Source organism: Maylandia zebra, linkage group LG7 (genome assembly GCF_041146795.1).
Source record: "Maylandia zebra isolate NMK-2024a linkage group LG7, Mzebra_GT3a, whole genome shotgun sequence".
In the NCBI taxonomy this organism is placed as follows: domain Eukaryota; kingdom Metazoa; phylum Chordata; class Actinopteri; order Cichliformes; family Cichlidae; genus Maylandia; species Maylandia zebra.
In genome coordinates this window covers 63,725,852-63,746,589 of record NC_135173.1, presented here as the reverse complement: position 1 = coordinate 63,746,589, position 20,738 = coordinate 63,725,852, and the positions used below count along the sequence as shown (strand labels likewise).

General features: G+C 41.4%; 1 protein-coding gene across 1 annotated transcript in view; it reads right to left on the bottom strand.

Moving 5' to 3' along the window:
* ppfibp2b (PPFIA binding protein 2b) overlaps positions 1–20,738 on the bottom strand; it is a 103,355-nt gene that overhangs the window by 62,378 nt on the left and 20,239 nt on the right. Inside the window, exons 2-3 of the mRNA XM_076886880.1 lie at positions 12,296–12,400; positions 7,553–7,761 (exon numbers count right to left, since the gene is read on the bottom strand). Coding sequence (XP_076742995.1) covers positions 7,553–7,761; positions 12,296–12,377 — 291 coding nt within the window. The 5' untranslated portion in view covers positions 12,378–12,400. The remainder of the gene's footprint in view (positions 1–7,552; positions 7,762–12,295; positions 12,401–20,738) is intronic.

The following is a 20,738-nucleotide window of genomic DNA, read 5'->3' as shown; positions in this document are numbered from 1 at the left end:
CAGAGTGTCAAGCGGCATTTGAAGCCCTCAAAGCAGCTTTAACGCAGGCACCTGTTTTAGCGTACGCAGACTACTCCCTTCCCTTTATTGTGTACACTGATGCCAGTGGTTGTGGGCTGGGAGCCGTTCTGGCGCAGGCTCAAGAGGGCCAAGAAAGGGTAATAGCGTACGCCAGCAGAAGCTTACACCGCGCGGAACGGAATGACGCGAACTATAGTTCCTTCAAGTTGGAGCTGTTAGCCCTTAAGTGGGCAGTTGCCGAAAAGTTCAAAGACTATTTGACTGGTGCACGATTCGTTGTGTATACTGATAATAATCCTGTGGCCCATTTACAGACTGCCCGTTTGGGTGCAGTGGAACAACGTTGGGTTGCCCAGCTGGCCTCTTTTGACTATGAGATCAAGTATCGTTCGGGTAAGAGCAATATTAATGCTGATGCCCTTTCTCGATTCCCCGCTGTCCCAGCAGAGCACCCGGAGGGGGCTGGATCGGAGCGTGGAGTCACGTCAGCGGCCATTGAATTGACCTGTGAGGTAGAGGGGAGTGACTGGGCAGAAGCACAAGTTCACGATCCGGATATTCAAGTGGTAAAACAACTTCTGGAAGGCCAGGTTGCACCCACAAAGTCAGAACGTCAGGCATTGTCACATGGTGTGCGGCGACTCCTGCAGCAGCGAAAAAGACTTCTTCTTAAAGACGGAGTACTGTGCCGTAGGGTGTTGGATGAATATACCCAGGAGACTTGTTATCAAGTGGTGTGTCCTAGTTCCAGGTGCCATGAGGTGTGGCGGAAGGTCCATGAGGCTGCTGCCCATGCAGGGGTAGATCGAACCCTCTCCCGGATACGGCAGCGGTTCTATTGGGTTAGCATGGAAGCGCAGGTACGTCAGTTTCATCTGGGTTGTGTCCCCTGTAGTCTACAAAAGGAGAGAGTAGAACCTAGGGCCCCACTGCACCCTATTTCAGTCTCGTACCCTCTGGAGATTGTAGGCATGGATTTTTTGTCCTTAGGCCGACCAACTGACACTTATCAAAACATACTTGTGGTGACTGATCTGTTTACGCGGTTCGCTTGGGCTATCCCTACAATAAACCAAACAGCAGAGACTACAGTAAAGGCTTTATGGAAGTATGTGATACAGCCGTTTGGTTGCCCAGGCCGACTCCATTCCGACCGTGGGTCTAATTTTGAATCTGCATTAATGAAACAACTCTGTGATACCTATGGTATAACTAAAAGCCGCACGACACCTTACCACCCTGCGGGGAATGGTAGTGTAGAACGGTTCAATCAGACCCTACTGAACATGCTCCGCTCACTAGAATCGGTTAGGCAGAGCCAGTGGGTAGGAAATTTGCCGGAACTTGTTCATGCTTACAACAATACTGTCCATAGTTCCACAGGCTATGCGCCTGCCTATTTGATGTTTGGGCGACACTTGCGACTTCCTGTGGACGTGGCCTTAGGCGTGGCGCCACAGCAGATGAGGCAGGGTGTAAGTGAGTGGGTGCGTTCTCATCAACAGAAACTCTCCCTAGCTTACCGCTTGGCGGGACAGAGGATGCATCGTGCGGCCTCCCAACACAAAAGTCAGTATGAAAAAAGGGGCTGTACCTTCCCATTGTTGCCCGGGGAGAGAGTCTGGGTACGGGATCGAAACAGACAGGGCAAAGGAAAACTGTGTCCCTGGTGGTCTCCTGAGCCGTATGTGGTGTTGGAACAGGTGGGAGATACGGGCTTAGTGTATAAGGTCAAACCAGAAAAGGGGGGTAATATACAAATTTTACATAGGAATGCCTTAAAAGTGTGCCTTGCTCCTCAAACAGATTTTACCCCTCCTACGGAGGAGCCGACCACCGGCCCTTCGGATTACCCAGCGCCAGTGTTTTATGGGTTTTTACCCCTTACTGAATGTGTGTCACCTCACCAGAGTGATTCAGGTATCTCCCTTAGACGGTCCATTAGGACCACGCGTGGGATCCCACCAGAGCGTTATTGAGAGAGAGAGCATTAGCAGGGACTGCTAATATTTTAGTGTGGGGGGATGTCATCCAGGGAAGGACGGATGTTGTTTGCTGTGCTGTATTTTTATGTGAAGTGTATATATTTATTTTTTTATATTGCATGTATTTTGTGCAGTGTTTTATTTAGTTGCATGTTTTAGTTGCCGGCAAATTGTCCTGGAGAGACTCCGCCCTTTCCCCTGTTTTTACTAATTGGACACACCTGTGAGGAAAGGAAAGTAATTTACAGAGTGCTGAATGACAGATAAGAGGGTTGGAGCTGGTGTTTAAAGCAGAGGAAGCGAGACGATTAGGGGGGAGACGACCAGCGACTGGAAAGGGGAAGCGATCAGCGGAGAAAAGGCAGATGACCAGCGACTAGAGACGCGTAGCGGCAGTCAGGTGACAAGAGCGACAAGAGCCAGTTCGTGCACCGCGGAGAGAACAGAAGCAGTGAGACCGCGGTGCCGATTGCAGTTTGAGGAAGCGGCGGGCGGAGTTGAGAGCTCTGCCCACCCGGGTAAGTCTGTGACTTATCCTTTTTATAAAGTAAAACTGCCAAAGGAATAGTGACTGCCGCTCCCTCCCTTTCTTCAGTGCACCAGGACGTGGAATGCGGGGAGGAAGGCGAGGACTCCGCTGGGTTTCCCTCTTTTAATACTACGCTGGACCTCTTAGTTTTCTGTGACTTTTAGGCCGTGGTGGATTCCACTGGACTTTTAATGTTGTGTGTTATTGATTTTTATTGTGTCTTCCCTTGGCCAAGGTTGTTTTAATTCATTTTATATTTTTAACTATTTAAACATAATAAATTATATTTTTAATTCTACAGTTTGTTTCGTGTGCTTTTCCCTCGGCGGCTCCATTGCTCTGCCCGTTTTGAGGAAGGTTTCCTTCCTTTAAAAAACACAAATCACCTGTGGAAAGAAGATAAGAGAAAGATAAAACTCAGCCTTTCCGCACCGGTGTCACACAAATACACAACTCGAAAAAGTGCTAGATTAGGATATCGCAAAAACTGAACACTGTATTAATGCATGAACTTTCCAAGTTGAAGAAAAGCATGTTTGTGTTTATTTTTGCTTCTTTCCTCAAAGTCATTTTCCTGTCTCCTCTACAGCTTTCAGCGCTGACACAGTGCTTTTAACTTAAAGTCACCTTGTGTGTACTTCTTCATGAGCATCTGCAGTTTAACTTGTGAAACTGGGTGTAGTAACCACCAAAGGGACTCCAGTGGATGATGTGGATGAGGAGAAATACATTTCCACAGACCTTTTTTTTTTAAAAAGCAGTGGTCCGGAGACTCAAAGGGATGAAAACACTTGGAAGGGAGAACGGTGTAGTCTGGATCAAATACAGTTTTGGCTTTTGCTTAAAATTTTAAACTCACAAAGGGAGAGGAATAGAAAGAACAAGTAATTATTCTACCTTGACCTCTTTGAGTATTCATTTTAAATAAAATGCTTAAAAAGAAGAAGCAGGGAACTGGAGTGATACTGCATTAATGCATTGGGAAAAAGCCTTTGGCACTGAAGATGATTAACAGCCTCCAGACAGTGTTAGATTTTAAATGGTGACCAAAAACAGCACCTTATTGTAAAACACCCACCTCGTGCTGCTGAGCCGCATGAATTAAAATAACATATTAATAAAGACAAAAGTGTCACGTACAACACTGTGCACATCACACTGAACTTGGACTGAAAAGTGGGACAGCACTGTGGAGGAAAGCAGCAGTGAATCAAAGAGAGGAAGAAACAAAGAAGGCAAGAGGGAGGAAGGGAGGGGTGGAGGGAGGCTTGGCCAGTGATTGAGTGCAACATGTGAGACATCTGCTGTTGAAACAAAGTAGGAGTTCAAAATGCTGCTTTCCAAGATCTACTTTCCATCTCAATAACTGTGGGTAAAACTTTGCACTGCTGCAGGACAAAACTCGGCAAGAGAAGAAGAAAAAAACCTCACATAAATGACAAAAGCAGGAAAGTCAAAAAACTACATTTTTCACAAAATACCAAAAGATCCGCCTGAGCTGCAAGGTTTCAAACATCAAACCGTACCACATTTGCTATAATGTATTGGAGCAGTTAGACCTACCTTACAGCAGCAGCCCTGAGCAATCCAATCCTCTCGACAGACATTTGAGTGCCTAAATAGAAACTACCTCATTTACAAACAAGCTTGCATTAAAAACTAAATGGAATGTGTCCATAAATGCAAAGTATCAGTGAGCAAGAACAGTAGCTTTACAGGGAAAAAGAATGGATGAAGGAAAAGTAAGAGGGAGAGGGGGTAAAATAGCAAAGAGTAAACAATAAACAGAGATATTGGACAGGCTGAGAGGCCACACAGGACAGAGACAGGGTGTGAGGGAGGGAAAGCTGCACAGGAAGTTGATAATAATGGAGATGTAATGATGTCTCTGAGGAGAACCTAATGGAACTTGTCCTAAATCTCTCCGCTTATTTCCTCCTTTTGATGAAATCCATGAAAGGGTTAATAAAGATGAAACATGCTGAGAGGTAACCCATGATGTGAAACGTATTTTAGTGTAAACAGTAAAAAAGAAAAGGAACGCTTTCATTAATATATGTGGAGCAAAACACACCCTGATAACATGTTTCACTGATATATAACCAAACTTCAGATGATGTATCAAAGCTATAGTCAGACATCGGGAGGGTAACTTTAGCTGTATCGTCCTGTCTTTGGCACACTGTATATGTCTAGCTGTCAATGCCAAATTAGCTCAAGTATGACTTTGTAGGAAAAGCACGACAACAAGCAGGAAACCAAAAAAGGAAAAGAAGCGAGCAAGAAAGAAAGCAGGAATAGATGAAACGTGGTGTCGGACTGGGACAGAGACCAAATGAGCCCTGAGCTCATCCTCACAGAGACATGCTGAGCTTGTGCAGCAGAGAATAACTATTCTGTAGCACAGCAGCCAAATTCCTCTCCTCTTCCTCCTCTCCTGACCTTTTGGCTGACCCCTCTGACCCCAAGGCAACTGTCCCCATGCTGTGAAAACACTAGATAATGCAATACTTGCATGTGAGTTCCCTCACTGTCAAATCACTGAATATGATCATACTCAACTTCAAAGCTGAACATCTTGTTTCCGTTAGTTCTGAGACGCAGGCAGCCTCGTCTTTACTAGCATATGCTACAGCACCCTCCGCACAATATGCAGATTAAAGAAACATGCGTTGGATTTGGATTGAATCTGAATGACTTTCAAAAAGCACTAATGAAAGCAGTCTGTTTGTGATCCTGAACCAGCACTCCTGCACTAATCAATGCTGACCGAACAGATGAATCCAGCTTTTCTTTACTTATGCATTCCGATCTACTTGCTACAAAAATAAATATTCACCCTGTAAGAGAGGCTTCAACAAAAAACAAAACATCTGGTTCTTTTTGTTAACATTTTGCATGTCTGATTTCATTTTTCAGATGCTATCCTCCTCTAAAAAAAACAAACAAAAAATCGGCTGCTATTACTTTTGCATCTCCAGCCAGTCTACCCTGCTCTGAGTGCAAGTAAACATAACTTGTCTCCACAGAGACATGTACACTCAGCATACAGTGCAAATTTCTAACCCATCTGTGTAATCTCTTAGGATGGCGAGAGTCTCACTGCAAATTTAAAATGAACAGCTCAATGAACTCCCGGTTTACTGAGAGAGACGAAACAGATCTCACAAAGCATGTAATAGTGTGTTTTCAGCTTTGATAGCGCTCCAGCTCTACGGATGGCAGTCTGTCTGTTCATCGCTACATCCAGCCTGAAATATCACAACAGCTGTAGTACACACATTCAGGGTCCCCCTTTCAGAACGTGGGTGAATGTAACCAACAGCTCCTAATTTATTAATGAACAGCACCAGTTAGCTGTTGGATCTATGATGTTAAACAACCACCTGCCACTAACCAAAGCCGGTAGATGGTAGCACTCCAGGTGGAGAGTCATCTGTACAAACATGAGTGATTCCTCCCTGCTGTATGTAGTCTGTATCAAGTGTGCAACCGCATTCTGCACGAGTGAAAAAGTTAACCTGCAAGAAAAGAAGGCTGCTGGAGCTAGCACTGCGAGTCTGACAATGTGTGAATGCAATGAATTATGCAAAATTCCATGTAAGCAGCATTGCATGCAGTATTTGTACAGACATCTGTGAACCTTGTCCATTGACCTGCGTTTAATTTTGACTCTTTCCTGCGTTTTTGATGAGTTATTAGTCTGATTTTTTTTCCCCTGATTCTCCTGAAGAGGAAATAAGTCACCAGGATTGTCAGGAAAGGTTAAAAAACTCACATCACTATATGCTTAAGAAAAATAGAATATAACATAATGAAAATGTTATATCAGAAACATTAAGACCACTGTTCAGCGCTTAACTGCAGTTTCTGTACACAAATAAAAATTAATTTAACAAATACCGTGTCCAATTTATGAACTAACGTCAGCTTTAAGACTGTGGCTCTGTCAGCCCTGGCTGTGGGATTTTAAGCGACAACAAGTCAGAAGTCATTTTGCCATCACATAGCCACAGCCTAATTTAATTTCATACAGAAAATAATATCAAATGCATTAAGCTCACAGGTATTTGACCCGGTCATACTTCAGACTGAACTGTAATCCAGTTGTCGAGCTGACTTTTCAACTAGCTGATAATAATTTGGGAGAAAATGTCCAGCACTTTAAATCATTGCAAGTAAATTAAATATCGAGTATGTGCTACACAATAATTGTTACCTCAGCACGAAAGCAAGGGAGTGTTTGCTTGCTTGTCATCTTGCTAAAATGACTTGAGTTTCTAAGTGTGAGATGTAATTCGAGTATGTCAGAAAACCTGAGATATTGAACATGTACACAAAGACGTACTAATAAGTTCATGCCTTTGTTAGGCTCAGGTTTCCCCTGCAAACATCAGAAGAAATCACCACAAACATGTGAGTCAACGCTGAAACCCCCACAGAATATGGTTTCTTTGCACATTAAATATTTAACAAGTATTTAATAAAGGCATGAACATTTTTATCAGTCTATTAAAAAAAACAGTCAGTTGTTGATTTTTCATGGAAGAATCTGTATACACATCCAAGACTGTTAAATAACCGCACTAATAAGTGGAAAGGCTGCATCGAGACTTGGTGCATGTAAAATGCCTTTCAGCCTCGTTCGTGCACTAACAAACATAAAGGGCCTGAAAATTCAAGTAGAAGAAACAAATATATAAAAATGCTTTACAGGAACAAGAACACAGGAATTCTCACGCTTAGAAGGCGAGAATAACAAAATGAGCTGTGCAGACTCTCCAGTCTGGAATGATGCTCATTTTCAGCTGCAGAGACTAAACACGGGGCAAACAATGGCATAAAGAGTCAAAGCCGATCCATCACACTGAAATCCTCTGATACAAACTCAAATACAGACAAAGGAAAAGTCACATTTCCATTTGATGTCACAATTTTGTGCATAAACACTGCTTGTAGAAGACGATCAACACTGAAATGACGGATAACATCAAAATGAATCACACGGTGTACTCACAGCTCCACTCTGCAGCCAGTCTACAAGAGCCTGTGCGGTCTCTGCAGGCAGCTGTGCTCGGAGGCTGTTTCGCTCCTCCTGGCTGGGTCGAAGCTCCAAGGAAAGTTTGAGGTCCTCAGCTAACTGAAGGACCTGCAGCGGTCCAGCACTGATGGGGGAACCCAGGTCATACATGCTGTTAGAGAACTCCATCGCTGCTGCTTTTGAACCTGGTGTGTGAGTGATGGAGGAGGAGAGGATTAGAGGACATTAATATTACTAAGGAAGTCAAACTTTAATCAGAGCCATACATCTTTCTAATACATGGCCTCCAAACCGTCCATGTGTCACCTGGATCATTTCCCTGCACTGTATGGCCCAAGCTAACAAACATCTGGATGCACTTAAGCAATCGTGGCTCTAAAACAACAGCCACACATTGCAGAGGCTTCAGACAGCAAACAGAGCCCAAAATTAACAAAAGAGCACGCAACAGAAACAAGCTGCGTCCATTTATCATGAAGAGGCTGAGTTTAAGCTACACATCTGTGGGCTTACTTTATTTGAAATAAAATAAGCAGAGAGAAAATCTAGGATGCTCAAGCACCACTGAGCTGGTATCTATGTCAGAACTGCTTCTAATGTGCGATGTTTCTGAAAGATCATCGCTGACATTTCAGCTGAAATGCTGAGAATTCTTAAAGTGAATTATTTTATCTGCACTATAAGGAAAAAAACGAGAAAAACAAAAGCTTTATCAAACAAAAGTTGTTGTTTTTTTTTATTATTTGTCATGGTCTTTGGATTTTATAGAGAGTTTGAAAGGTTTAGCTTCCTGTGTTGAGTTAATCTGATATCCTTCATTGTGTCTGTTCCCTGTGCTTCCTGTGTTGCCCTGTCCACGGTCTCATGTCTCACTTGTAGCCGATTCCTGTTTTATTTTGGAGACAGTGTTTTTAATGTGTCTCCTGTTGCTTTTATTTTGTTAAAGTTGTGCTTCTGGGCTATAATTTGTTCTGTTTTGTCATTTATAACTATACCCTGGAGATATGGCTGTTATAATCAGTGTTGAGAAGGTTACTTACAAAATGTATCCCACTACAGATTACAGAATACATGCCCCAAAATGTATTTTGTAACGTATTCCGTTACGTTACTCAATGAGAGTAACGCATTCTGAATACTTTGGATTACTTAATATATTATCATGCTTTTGCTGTGTGATTTATTACTATTACTGAAGGATAGTCACCATACCAATACCAACTAGATGTTTAAATCTTAATATAAAATGAGTAACAGTAGGTGGACATTAGGTAAGGCTGCACTTTTTGCAGCGATCTCGTATATAAAACAGGTCCGCGGCTCCGAACCGTAGTAAAGGGACCTCTGGCTAATACGTCGGGTTCGTGTCGGGCTCGTCGCCCAAAACTAGCTTTACTTTGTCGCCTGGGTCGACTTTGCTAGCGAGGGACAGAGAGAGGCATTGAAAGGCTGCTCCAACAGAACTTGTTGTTTCGGAGGAAAACACGAACACAGCGTACAGTCGAGTCTTAATAGCTTACTTACAGCTGGGCTCGTCAGGCACTCTTCACTTCAGGCTGCAGTGGTTATTATTATGTTTACATGCTTACACTCTACCTATTGCCTTCATATTGAATAATTATTTTGAATAATAATTTTTAAAAATATTTCGTCACGTCATTATGCGGGCCGCGAAATTGAGACACATCTGCATTAGCCTTTTCATGCGTGTTTTGTTTGGGTCTCTCTTCCACAGCATGTCTTCTATCCTGTCTTCCTTCTCTCACCCCAACCGGTCGCAGCAGATGGCCCCGCCCCTCCCTGAGCCTGGTTCTGTTGGAGGTTTCTTCCTGTTAAAAGGGAGTTTTTCCTTCCCACTGTCGCCAAAGTGCTTGCTCATAGGGGGTCATATGATTGTTGGGTTTTTCTCTGTATATATGAAGCGCCTTGAGGCGACTTTTGTTGTGATTTGGCGCTATATAAATAAAACTGAATTGAATTGAATTGAATGTCAGGTAAGCAAAGCATGCAAATTGTGATGCAATGGCAAGTTCAAGTTGCCCGCTACTTAGTACACTGTCATTGTACATTGTATTAGTAAATGTGTATGTAACTGATTACAACTGTAAAGCATTTTAATTTCAGAGGTAGTCCTAATAATTTATTTCTGCACCATTAACAGCCTTTACTCTGTGACCCGTCTGCGTCTGATAACATCTACATCCCAGGACTGGCAGCATATAGACAACTTATTAAAAGGTAGCTGTGATAAAGGTTTGCAGCTGCTCCTCTGCCTGCAAACAGATCAAAAACAACACCAACACCAAAATCGTTAACCAGCAGAGTGCTTTCACAAGTATTACCGCAAGAAGCTTTTCGACCCCAAAAGCACAGAAAAAGCTGTCTTGATCATGGAATGCAATATGACCGACATATCTAAATTCCTGATAAGTGGCTCTAATTTCCTCGTTAGCGACTGGCTGATGCTATCGCTAATGGCATTTTTAATGTCTTTCTATTTGTGGTCAGTGAGAGCCGGAACAGCAAGCTCAAAGGCCTGGGTGAGATCAGCACATTGATGGCAAATAGTAACAACAATTACAACAATGATAGCAGTAAAGCCTCTTTTCTCCACTTGTCTGTGTGAAAATAAGTCGCAGGGCAACTGTGAGAATACAACTGCAATTTTATTTCATCTGCTGATTATTTTCTCAATTGATGAACTGCCTCGACTAACAAAACTGGGAATAACTGACAGTGTTATTTTTAAAAATTACTTGATTGATTGAAGTTTCCACAGATATCCAGCAAATGAGAAAATTACAAAAAATGATTAACTCACTATCAAAACAGTTTCATCAGTCACCACAAGAGATAGTAAAGTAACTACTAATAGTTTACCATTTACCAAAATTTTACTTTCATTAGTGACCAAAACATTTCTGATTCTGACGGATTCACAGGAAATCCTCCGCGTCGGTCCTTCTCTCCCTAACCTTGTGACTGAACTGATGTGTTTTCCCACATCATGCTGCTCGATCACATTAAACATTTACCCCACTGTCAGTCTAATCTTTTCTGTCCAAGGCTGAGCTGCCTGCAACAAACTTTGTTATACTGTACAAACACAGAAAACGAGGCAGTCTCACCATTGCAAGCCTGCCATTTATTAACCTGCTGTGTTCAGAAATTTTACACTGTTACATGGGGTTAATATCTCAAAATGTTATCTTATTAACTCAACCTTTTGAGAAAATAACTCAAAATTGAGAAATTAGCTTGAAATTTGGGGTTAGCAAGTCAAAAGTTTAAGATAATAGGCCAAAATTTTAACTTATGGATCACAAAAAAAAGGTATGAGCTGAACTCAAAGCAAACCCAAACACTGAACTATATCATTTTTAGCTCTAGTAAGTTATATTTTACGGATGAAGAATGGTAAACAATCTGCACTCATGTAGCCCTTTTGACCTTTGACCTTATAGGTTACATAATGTGCTTGACAATGTGTTTGCTTGTCATAAGTTGAAGCTTTATCAATATTGTACATAATCATTTCCTGCAGCTCTACTGTAAAAAAATAAATACAAATGCATTGTCACACATACACCTATGACTGGGGATGGATATTGACAAGATTTTATTGATACAGTTGCCACAAACGACTCAGCTCTCATGTCTGCTTCCTTACTGGGTTCTGATCAATTTTGGGTGCAGGGAAAACCCAGTACTGACAAATGAATCGACAAGCCTGAAGGTATATGAATCAGATGGATTAGACAAGGGCAGCGACTCTGGCTGCAAAAACACAGACTTCCAGCTGTATAGACGGATAAGGGGAAACCACCCTCAGGTTTCCTTGATATGTGACTTCAGTAACTACTCCAAAAATACTTTTCACTTTGTAAATTATGTTCCCCATCAATGTTCAGAACGAGGATAAAGCATTGCATGCTTCAGAGCAGGCCTATTTTCTGCCTGACAAGCCACTAATGCATGAGCATGCTGACTCCTGGTTTCAGATAGCAATGAACAAGAAGCTCAGGCCAAGGCTTTAAAATACAGGCCACGGACAGTGCTACCTGTCAGCCTCCTAGTAGACACGCCTATCGTATCAATTTAAAAAGTCTTTATCGCATTGTTCTTAAGTTATAGCATTTCTAAGATTTTCAGAGATTTTCAGAAAATTTGACCTCTGACCTTGTGGTCGAGGTCACTGAGACTCATCCAAGATGTTTAGCAGATACGCCTACGGTATCATTTTAAAACTCCTGCGTTGCTTCATTCCCGAGTTATCACTTTCACAAACTTGGGTGCCCACCTCACCCACCCAGCAATACCTCATCAGCCTTTTACGTCGGAATGGTAAAAATGAACCAGAGTGCGTGACATCATAGTGGTTCAGTCCATCTTTAACATACAGTCTATGAGTAGCAACAAATATACCACTTACGTTCTGGACGCTTCTGGTGCCGGCAAACACATTTTTTTTATTATGTTGCTGTGGCTGATGCACAAAGTTTCCACTTTAGTTCTCAGTAACAATCACTAATTGCCCAAATTACAACAGCAGTACGGAGCAGTGTTACAGCATTAATACAGACCAGATGATGCTTATTTGTAGCACACGGTGCTGGAGAAGCCAACCTGTGTGCAGATACTGGTTCATGACATGCTGAGACTTCCACTTACCTCTAAACACTAACTCAAAGTTTACACCTGTTGCTTTCTAGCCTTTACCTGCAATGATGTCGTCCATCTGCTCCAGTGCCGCCTCGAGCATGTGACTGGCCTCTGTTTCCATGGTGATGGCAGGTAGCATCAGATCTCAGGTGTTCTGATGTTCTACAGAAGAAATAAAAAAAATAAGTTAAGTAGCAACTTGCTGTACAACGTACTCAAGACTTTGACAGAAAAAAATATATATTTGTGGATTTCTGGAGTAGCGAGTGGTTCCCCAAACCAAAACATAGAGACCAGTGCTGCACCACTCCTAGAGACAGGGAGGGTTTTACTTACCCAAAGGTTATGCATATTCATATGGAGATACAAAAGAAGACTAAATCTGATTCTTTTTGTGCTAAGAAAACAAATCTTTATTTTTTTTAAAAACTGGTCTGTTTGAAAGTAGTTATAGCTGTTCCCATGATTTTTCTTACATTTCACCAGTTGAAAATGGATGGATTTTAGTATTTGGCAACTAATATGAAAATAACAAAGTTTTACAGTTTAGAGTAAAAGATCTATCATATATATTTAATCTATATAATATTCTGGATATTTAAAATTGAGCTGTTGTATATATTAGAGCTATTCCTTATATTTTATAATGTTGTAATATATTGAATTCCTTAATTTAGTTCAGTCTGTAACTGTTCTTATTGTCTTGGAGCAACTGTAACCACATAATTTCCTTACGGATTAAGTATTCTGATAATCTCTCGGATGGCTTGGGAACGCCTTGGTGTTTCCCCGGATAAACTGGGCTTCTCTGCTTAGGCTGCTGCCCCCACAACCCCGCCCCGGATAAGCAGAAGAAGATTATTGATGGTGGATTCTGATTCTAATATTACTAATAATAACCATAAATTCTGCCAGTATCGGTCAACAGGGCCAATAACAACAACAACAATAGGCCGATATATTGGTGCACCGCTAGTAAAAGCTTAATTGCATCAATGGGTTTTTTGAGGTTAACAATTTTTGTCCCTAACAGTGACTCACAGGACAACAAAGAGTTACGTTGGACTAAAGTTATATACCTATGTGGTATGTGACTTTTGTTGCCATGATGCCAGGTCTCTCTTGGAAGTAAGATTTTTAATCTCAATGAGATTTTTTTACCTGGATAAATAAAGCACTAATAAAAATAATAAGCTGCATTAACCATCAGTCACCACCAGGGTCCAAAAAAATGACGATAAATGTTTAAATGTTCTTTTAATTTGATTAAAAATCTCTCTCAGGCTTTTTGCTGAGTTTTGAGGTCTTTGCATTGACACAGCGTACGTCATTGTTTTGTGTTTTGTTTTATTTTACAGACACAGATATAACCCACAAACTCTCTTTAAAAAATCCTCACTACGTGCACAGAGGCAGCATACATGTAACTAGGAACAACCGTACAAGAACAGCCATGGCTTTCCATCCATCATCACCGCCTCCGGCTGCCCTCCGACTCCTGACATCCTTGTTTCCTGCTTTTCAGCCCTCCCAGTCCTCCCTTCTTTGCCTGGCACTCATCCTTTTTCTGTCATCTCTCCTTCAAGGCTCTCACACTGCTGTCACGCTGTCATGCCAGCTTACAAACAAACAGACATCATCATGTTCAAATCGAAGAGGAAGGACGGTGATGTAATCTACTGACGCGTGGGAGAATAAACCCCCCTGCACAGCACACTAATGCTCATCTGCATTAGCACCAACTGGCACATCATCATGACAAGTGACAATGAAAATCAACATGAAACACACTGAATGGAATTACAGTAACATGCTGTCATTACTGTGTAAGACAGCATCAGAATTCCCCAAAGATTCCCCATGATGTAATGTGATGGGTGTGTGTGTGTGTGTGTGTCTGTGTGTGTGAGTTTGTCTGTCAGGACTGTCAAATAAAATATGAAATACACGAACAAAATCAGTCTTCGATTGTTAAAAAAGAAAGAAAGAAAGAAACAGCAAAGCTGGCCGCTGTCTGCCTCTGGAGCTTTGCAGTACGCTGCAGGCGGCTACTACTCCGGGGGTTAATGGAGCCTTTGAAAGCATTTAAAATATAACAATAATAATAATAATAACACAGCAGGGTAGAGTAGGTGCAGAGACAAAGACTAATGAATGACTTTACCTACTGTAATTAAGAGAACATAATAGGATGACTGAACATCCAAAGGTCCTTGTGTTTATTACTTATTACAGTCATATTAGTAAATATAACTGTGCTTGTAGTATTTTATATGGAAGCCCGTTTCTGCCACAAAAAAAAGTATCCATAACTTGAAATTTCAAGTTATCGTCCTTGAAATTTTGACTTATTTACTCAAAATTTTGAGAAAAGTAACTCGAAATTTCGGGTTAGCTCTGCCAATCGGTAATCTACATGAATGACGTCATTTTCTTGTTATCCAGAAGGATACGGCGCAGAGGAATGCGCATTCAAAAATCGAGAGTACGTTTGCTGATAATAACGCCATGCGATTCAGCTAATAACACAAGGATTTCATAATTTGTGAAGCCACGCTGAAAATAGTCAGCAATTTGTGTATTCGTGACTGGCTGTAATACTGGTAGCTTAGCTGTAGCATTTGTAGCTGAGGGCTTCCGGGTAACACGGAAATGACGTAATTCCCGCAGATTGATACTGACTGGCAATGCTAACTTGAAATTTCGAGTTACTTTTCTCAAAATTTTGAGATAATAAGTCAAAATTTGAGAAAATAACTCAAAATTTCAAGTTATGGATACTTTTTTTTAGCGGCAGAAAAGGGCTTCCATAATTTTGCCATTCTGTGGGAACAAACTGACTTTTAAATGGTTTAAACCTGCGTGCTTTTTTACAAATGACTACCCCAACATTACTTTTTGGTAACTGGACAGAGCTACAGTGTGCATTTGTGTGCACAGATGAAGAAGCATGTGTTTAAATAATGCCCAGTGTTATGTTCATTATAAATGACTCCATATTAGCATGTGCAGGCCGAGGGTGACAGCACCATTCAGATACTGTGACACACTGTCTCTGTCCAGCTGCATTGTTGACCTCGACAGAACAACATCGCCTTTGTGTCCACTGTATGTGTGTGTGTGTGTGTGTGTGTGAGCTTGAAAGGGCCACAGTGTGTGAAACTAATCACAGTTTTACAGTGAGACTGCATATAAAGGTGCTGATACACAGAGATTACTGATCTCCACAGAGCTGACTATACAAAGTGTAAAGAACAAGATCCACTGTGGAGAGAAGTTTCTATGTGAGAGGGTTGAGTGGTCAGGGTGTGTGTGTGTGTGTGTGTGTGTGTGTGTGTGTGTGTGTGTGTGTGTGTGTGTGTGTGTGTGTGTGTGTGTGTGTGTGTGTGCGTGTGAGAGCCTCTGAGTTTGCGTGTGAGTGGATAGATTGCTCTTGCTAAAGAGATGTGTCACACTGAAACTGCTTCACACTAACTGAAAATTAATATATTTTCACTTTTATCATCTTTTCACTGCTTTCTTAAAGCACCTTACCTAAGATGACAATTTTCAAACTTACTTTGCAGAAAGAAGCTATTAAAAAAGAGAAAGTACATACTGGAGAGCTTATTTAAGGTGTTTGATATCCCATCAGTCGCCTGTTACAGTCAAACAATCAAAGAGCAATTAGGTAGTGTGTGTGAACATGACAGGCTTGCTCATTCATGGATGTGAGAAAACAGACACGCCTTTTCCCACGATCGCAGATGCACTCCAGAAAAACATGTTTGTCAAACGTGGAGATAAATGTGACCTGTTTCTTACAGCTACACCCTCCTCAGTGTTGACAGCTCTCTCACCTGAGTCAAAAGGAAAGCGGATACTCGGCCAAATTTAATCCGGTCTCTAACCTCATGTGCTGACGGGACATATCCGAAACTTCATGTCTACAGCTAAAAATACACATTTTTTTTAAAACTACTTTTACAGCTTAATTCAAGTACCAGTTTCATGAGTAAGATGAGCCCAACACATCTCATTACTCAGACCATTACAACCTGTCCTCTAAGCAAGTAGGGGCCTGTGCTATGATGCAGGATTTGGGACTTAGTGAGGGTTAACGCTGGGTTTTCAGCGACTCACATCCTACTGAGGTATCTCGTTATGTTAACTTATAGTGCAGAACTAACAGGCTCCACTTAAGTTATGCTCAAGATAAGAGATGAACATGTACAAAATCAAAGCCTAAACAGAAAGCAGAGCTGACATTCCTGGAAGCTGCTTTGGACCTTTGTGTGCAGACAGAGAGAAGGTTTATGGTTCTTACACATCCGGTCAGTGGTCATTTTCTTTTGGCATAAGAAAGCATGTCACTTTTATTCAGTTTACAAAACTTTATGGAAAGATGAACACTGTGTCGCTTTTAGTATGTATTACATGCTTAACTCCTTTGTATTTTTTGAATTTTATAGTCTATACTGCTGTAAGTAGACCTGTCCGTGCTCTCAGCTGGTCATGTGATGCCAATACTGCCTCTTTTGTGAATGTGCTCACAGTTAGATTTGGAAATCCTGGGTTATACTGAAGAGTTGATAACCACCTTCTTGTGACCGCCTAGCCTGATTTCTGATGTCAGGGAAAGATAAGGAAAAGTGGGTAAACTTGCTTTGTAGCCACTGCTCCAGTTTCACCAGGTTTCCATGTTGACAGAACAGCTTCCGAACAACAATGCACGACTGGTCAGCACCTCTCTGCATAGCCACCTCTTGCATTCACACCATTTAGAAATACCTACTGCCCTGCAGCCTGCTGCAAGTGGGGATAAACTGCTATCTAAATATCCTCAAATCCAGCACGCTGCAATCCAAGCACATTTGTCTCACAACGCGACTCTATATGCTTGCTGCAGGTTTGAGAACCAAACACTTCCCATTTCAGACTGAAAAAAAAATCCAAAGTGCTTTGATTTAAAAACCCTTCAAAGAAATAAATCAGAATCTTCTGGCGCCGGACGAGATTCAGGTGTTGAAATTGTTGACTCGGCCAACGAGGGCTTCAAAACAAAGCATGCATTTGATCCACGAGTGTGTCATGTGATCAAACATCTGCCTGTGTGAACTCATATCAAGAGATCTGTTCCGTTCACTTCATTGAAAACCAGGGAGTTTGTCTACTGTTATATGCCATCGCACCCGCTCCCCCCTCGTCACCTTCATGCTCTGTGCAACTGAACAACACTGCCAAAGCTTGTATGAAAGAGACACTGCATATGAAAGTCAGGAGGTAAAGACTGTGAAGATAAACAGAAAGGGTAGCTAGATTAGTACGTCTATGTGTGTTCATGTGTTCAACCACATATCCAGAGTACAGCAAGCAAATAAATCAAGTGTTGCTTACAAGAATAAAGTAAAAGCAAACAGAGAAAGTGCACAGAGGAAAATGTCGAAACAAAGTAATTATGAGGAAAATAGGATGAAGTCCAGCATCAAACAAAGAAGCAAAAGAATAAAAACATCTAATGGTGTAACTCTGTGTTGGTTGGCCGAATGTTTCAGTCTTTGGCGAGAAATCAAAAAAAGCAAAGTCAGCAGAGAAAACTCAGACTAGCCGTTACTCAAACATGAGGTTAACAGAAAATGAAATCTTATCAGACCTGGTCCAAACTGTCATGGGAGTATTTTAGTTTTTAGTGCCTCTAAACTGGCACTGAAAACTTTACCTGACAATGGAAACGGCCATTTAAATGGCACGACCTTTCTTTTTCCCCACTACAGCAAATCTCAAAAGGCCTCAGTAACTATGTGTGTGCTGAAATGTTTGAGAACAGAAAAAATGCACAAGCAAAATTTAGATCATGCAGGTTTGTTCCCAACATGCGTGTCCCACCACAGTCTCTGACTCGCCTGAGGAAATGAAATATATGGAAATCGCAGTTTTTTAGGCAGCAGACGTGTTAATTCCATATATAAAGTCAGGCATCGAAACAAAATCTATGGGGAATGACTCCCTTTTGGAGCCAGACTCAAGTGGCTATTAGAGGAACTGCAGTTTCTGACACTTAAAGCTGCAGTACTTGATTTTCTGCCACAAGGGGGCAGCAGAACCAGCTGTAACCAACAGTTACCTAATATAATAATAAGTGTTTGCAGCATTTTTTTGGTCTCAGCATCTGACTCAGTAGTTCCCTATATAGTCATTACATGCTAGACTACATGATCCAACCCTGGGCTCCTGTCATCCCCCATCACTCTGCCAACTGTCAAAGGCCAATACCACCACTGCTGGGAAAGAGGGGGCACAGTGTTCATGATGAAATCCACCCTCCATAATGCAGACTGTATGATTCAAACACAAAAACACAACAGGAGGAAGTTTATTTTCCACTTCCAGCATGATGAGAAAGAAAGTGCAGAGCCTACTTCACATACAGCCTACTGTAGTTAGTGAACAGCAATGCAATGGGTATTAGCTCACAGTAGGAATTCTTAACATCTGCTTGCTTCTTCTTTCATTCTACTTTAGGGCTCTAGTGCTGCTTACGCATTAAAATTTTATATCTCTAAAATATGTCTCTGTGTGGGGAGGACACAGTCAAGGCAGACTTAATGCATTCATTAGATAACAAACTTTAAAAAAAATGGTTTTGTTTATAAGCTAGCGCGACTCACTCTGACCATCATCGATCGACCCATCCGCAGCATGAATTAAAAACCTTCATTTCCAACTTACACAAATGATTGATACTTTCTCAATCCAATTGAAAACTCAAAGTGACTACCTTTTACTACCTGCCTCATTCAATTAATCACACACATTCATTCAAGTGCTTTTTTTTCTATTCGTAAGCAAATTTTACAAACATTCTTTGATTTAGAGTGAATATAAGTGACCATTCTCGCTTTATATTTACCTTACTTACTCATTTGATCCATTGTAAGCACAAAAAAGACAAATTAACATAAGTTTAAAGTCCACTGATAATATCTACTAAGACACAGACACACATACGTTTGTGGAAATTTACTGGTAAAATTACAAATGCAAATATCTGACACATTCAGGTCCTGGCGGGACATGGGGTAAAGCGCTAGCTTTGGAGCAAGACATGAACACTTCCACTAACTGTACTGATTTGCATCGTAGTCAAGATTCACATATACTTGATGTAGAGGAAAGTGCTCTTGGACAAAACTGAACTCCTACAGTGACACTGTGCCTTCTGAGATAGCTTTGCTCTCCAGCACCTCAGCCTCCATGGCCCTATGGTTGAGTTTCTGCTTTGTCAAAACAGCAAGAAGTCTAACTTTCTTTCTTTTTTTAAGGAAGATTATGTCTCTGTAAGTGGGCTATTGTCTCCTCAGGCTCACCACCAGCGTCACACACAGACACATACAGAGAGAAAAGCTATAAAAAGCATCTTCTCAAAGCTAAGTCTGTGGGCTTGAACACGGGTTAGATTATCTTTTCTAGTGTGTGACTGTGGGTGTGATCCGTGAACCGTGGCTGATGCGTTGCTGCTGGGTGGCCAAGAATATATAGTTTAATGTGACTCGCAGCGCCGCACTGCTCCGTGTTGAACTGCTCAGCTCTTTTTTGTCCTATTTAGTTCTGCTGAAGTGCTTTTGATTCAAGTTGGTTCTGCTTCGTTCAGGTCTCTCAGTGAAACGTGGCTCTGTTTTCAGCTCTCTGCGGATCATCTGATTCTTTTTTCCTGCAACTGTGTTATACTCCATCAGTCCAGTTGACTTCTGCTCTCATTTCTACTGTAATCTATTTGTCCTCAGAGTGAGGGTAATGAACCATATAACACAAAACAACACATGACTTCCAGTCAATGATAATCATGAGGGCAGCAAACAGCAATGGGAATATCCAAACATCACTTCAAATCTATTTCCAGTCTGTTTTTCATAAGCTTCGTGTTATTTACATGAAGTGAGGACAATCTATGCAAGTCATAAAAGGTAAATAAAAGGGCAGGTAAACTGGAGCTGTAACAAATTAGTACTTATTTGTTAACTAGGCTTCTTTTACACTGTCACAACGCATTCATTGTGACCATCATGCTGTTATTACTGTGTACAGGCAGACTGACCTGGTGTCCTCTAATGAAATGTGTCCTTTTTCTCTTTAGAGGACATCGCCTAGATCCATGAGAGGATGTTTTATAACTGCAGAGCTGATTTTTCCCTTTAAGTAGGCACTACTACTCACAGTAGGATATACATGTGTATTTTCCATTTAGAAAAAACACATCAACAACATGGATTTTCCTACATTTCTTTTTTAAACGGGTCCAAATCTTTCCCAATCCGGTGCGTGAATAATAACTCCATGCCTGAGCTGCCACTGACAAGAGTCACAGGAAGAGTAAATGAGTCAGAGGAGTCATATCATATCAAATGTTTTCCAGAGATATGAATTCTATCCGTGGCACTGTTTTTGACACTACTTGAGTGCTTCTCCTTGTATTGCACACAGGCTTTCCTAAATTAATTGTTGTTTCTCTGCTGCAAACATT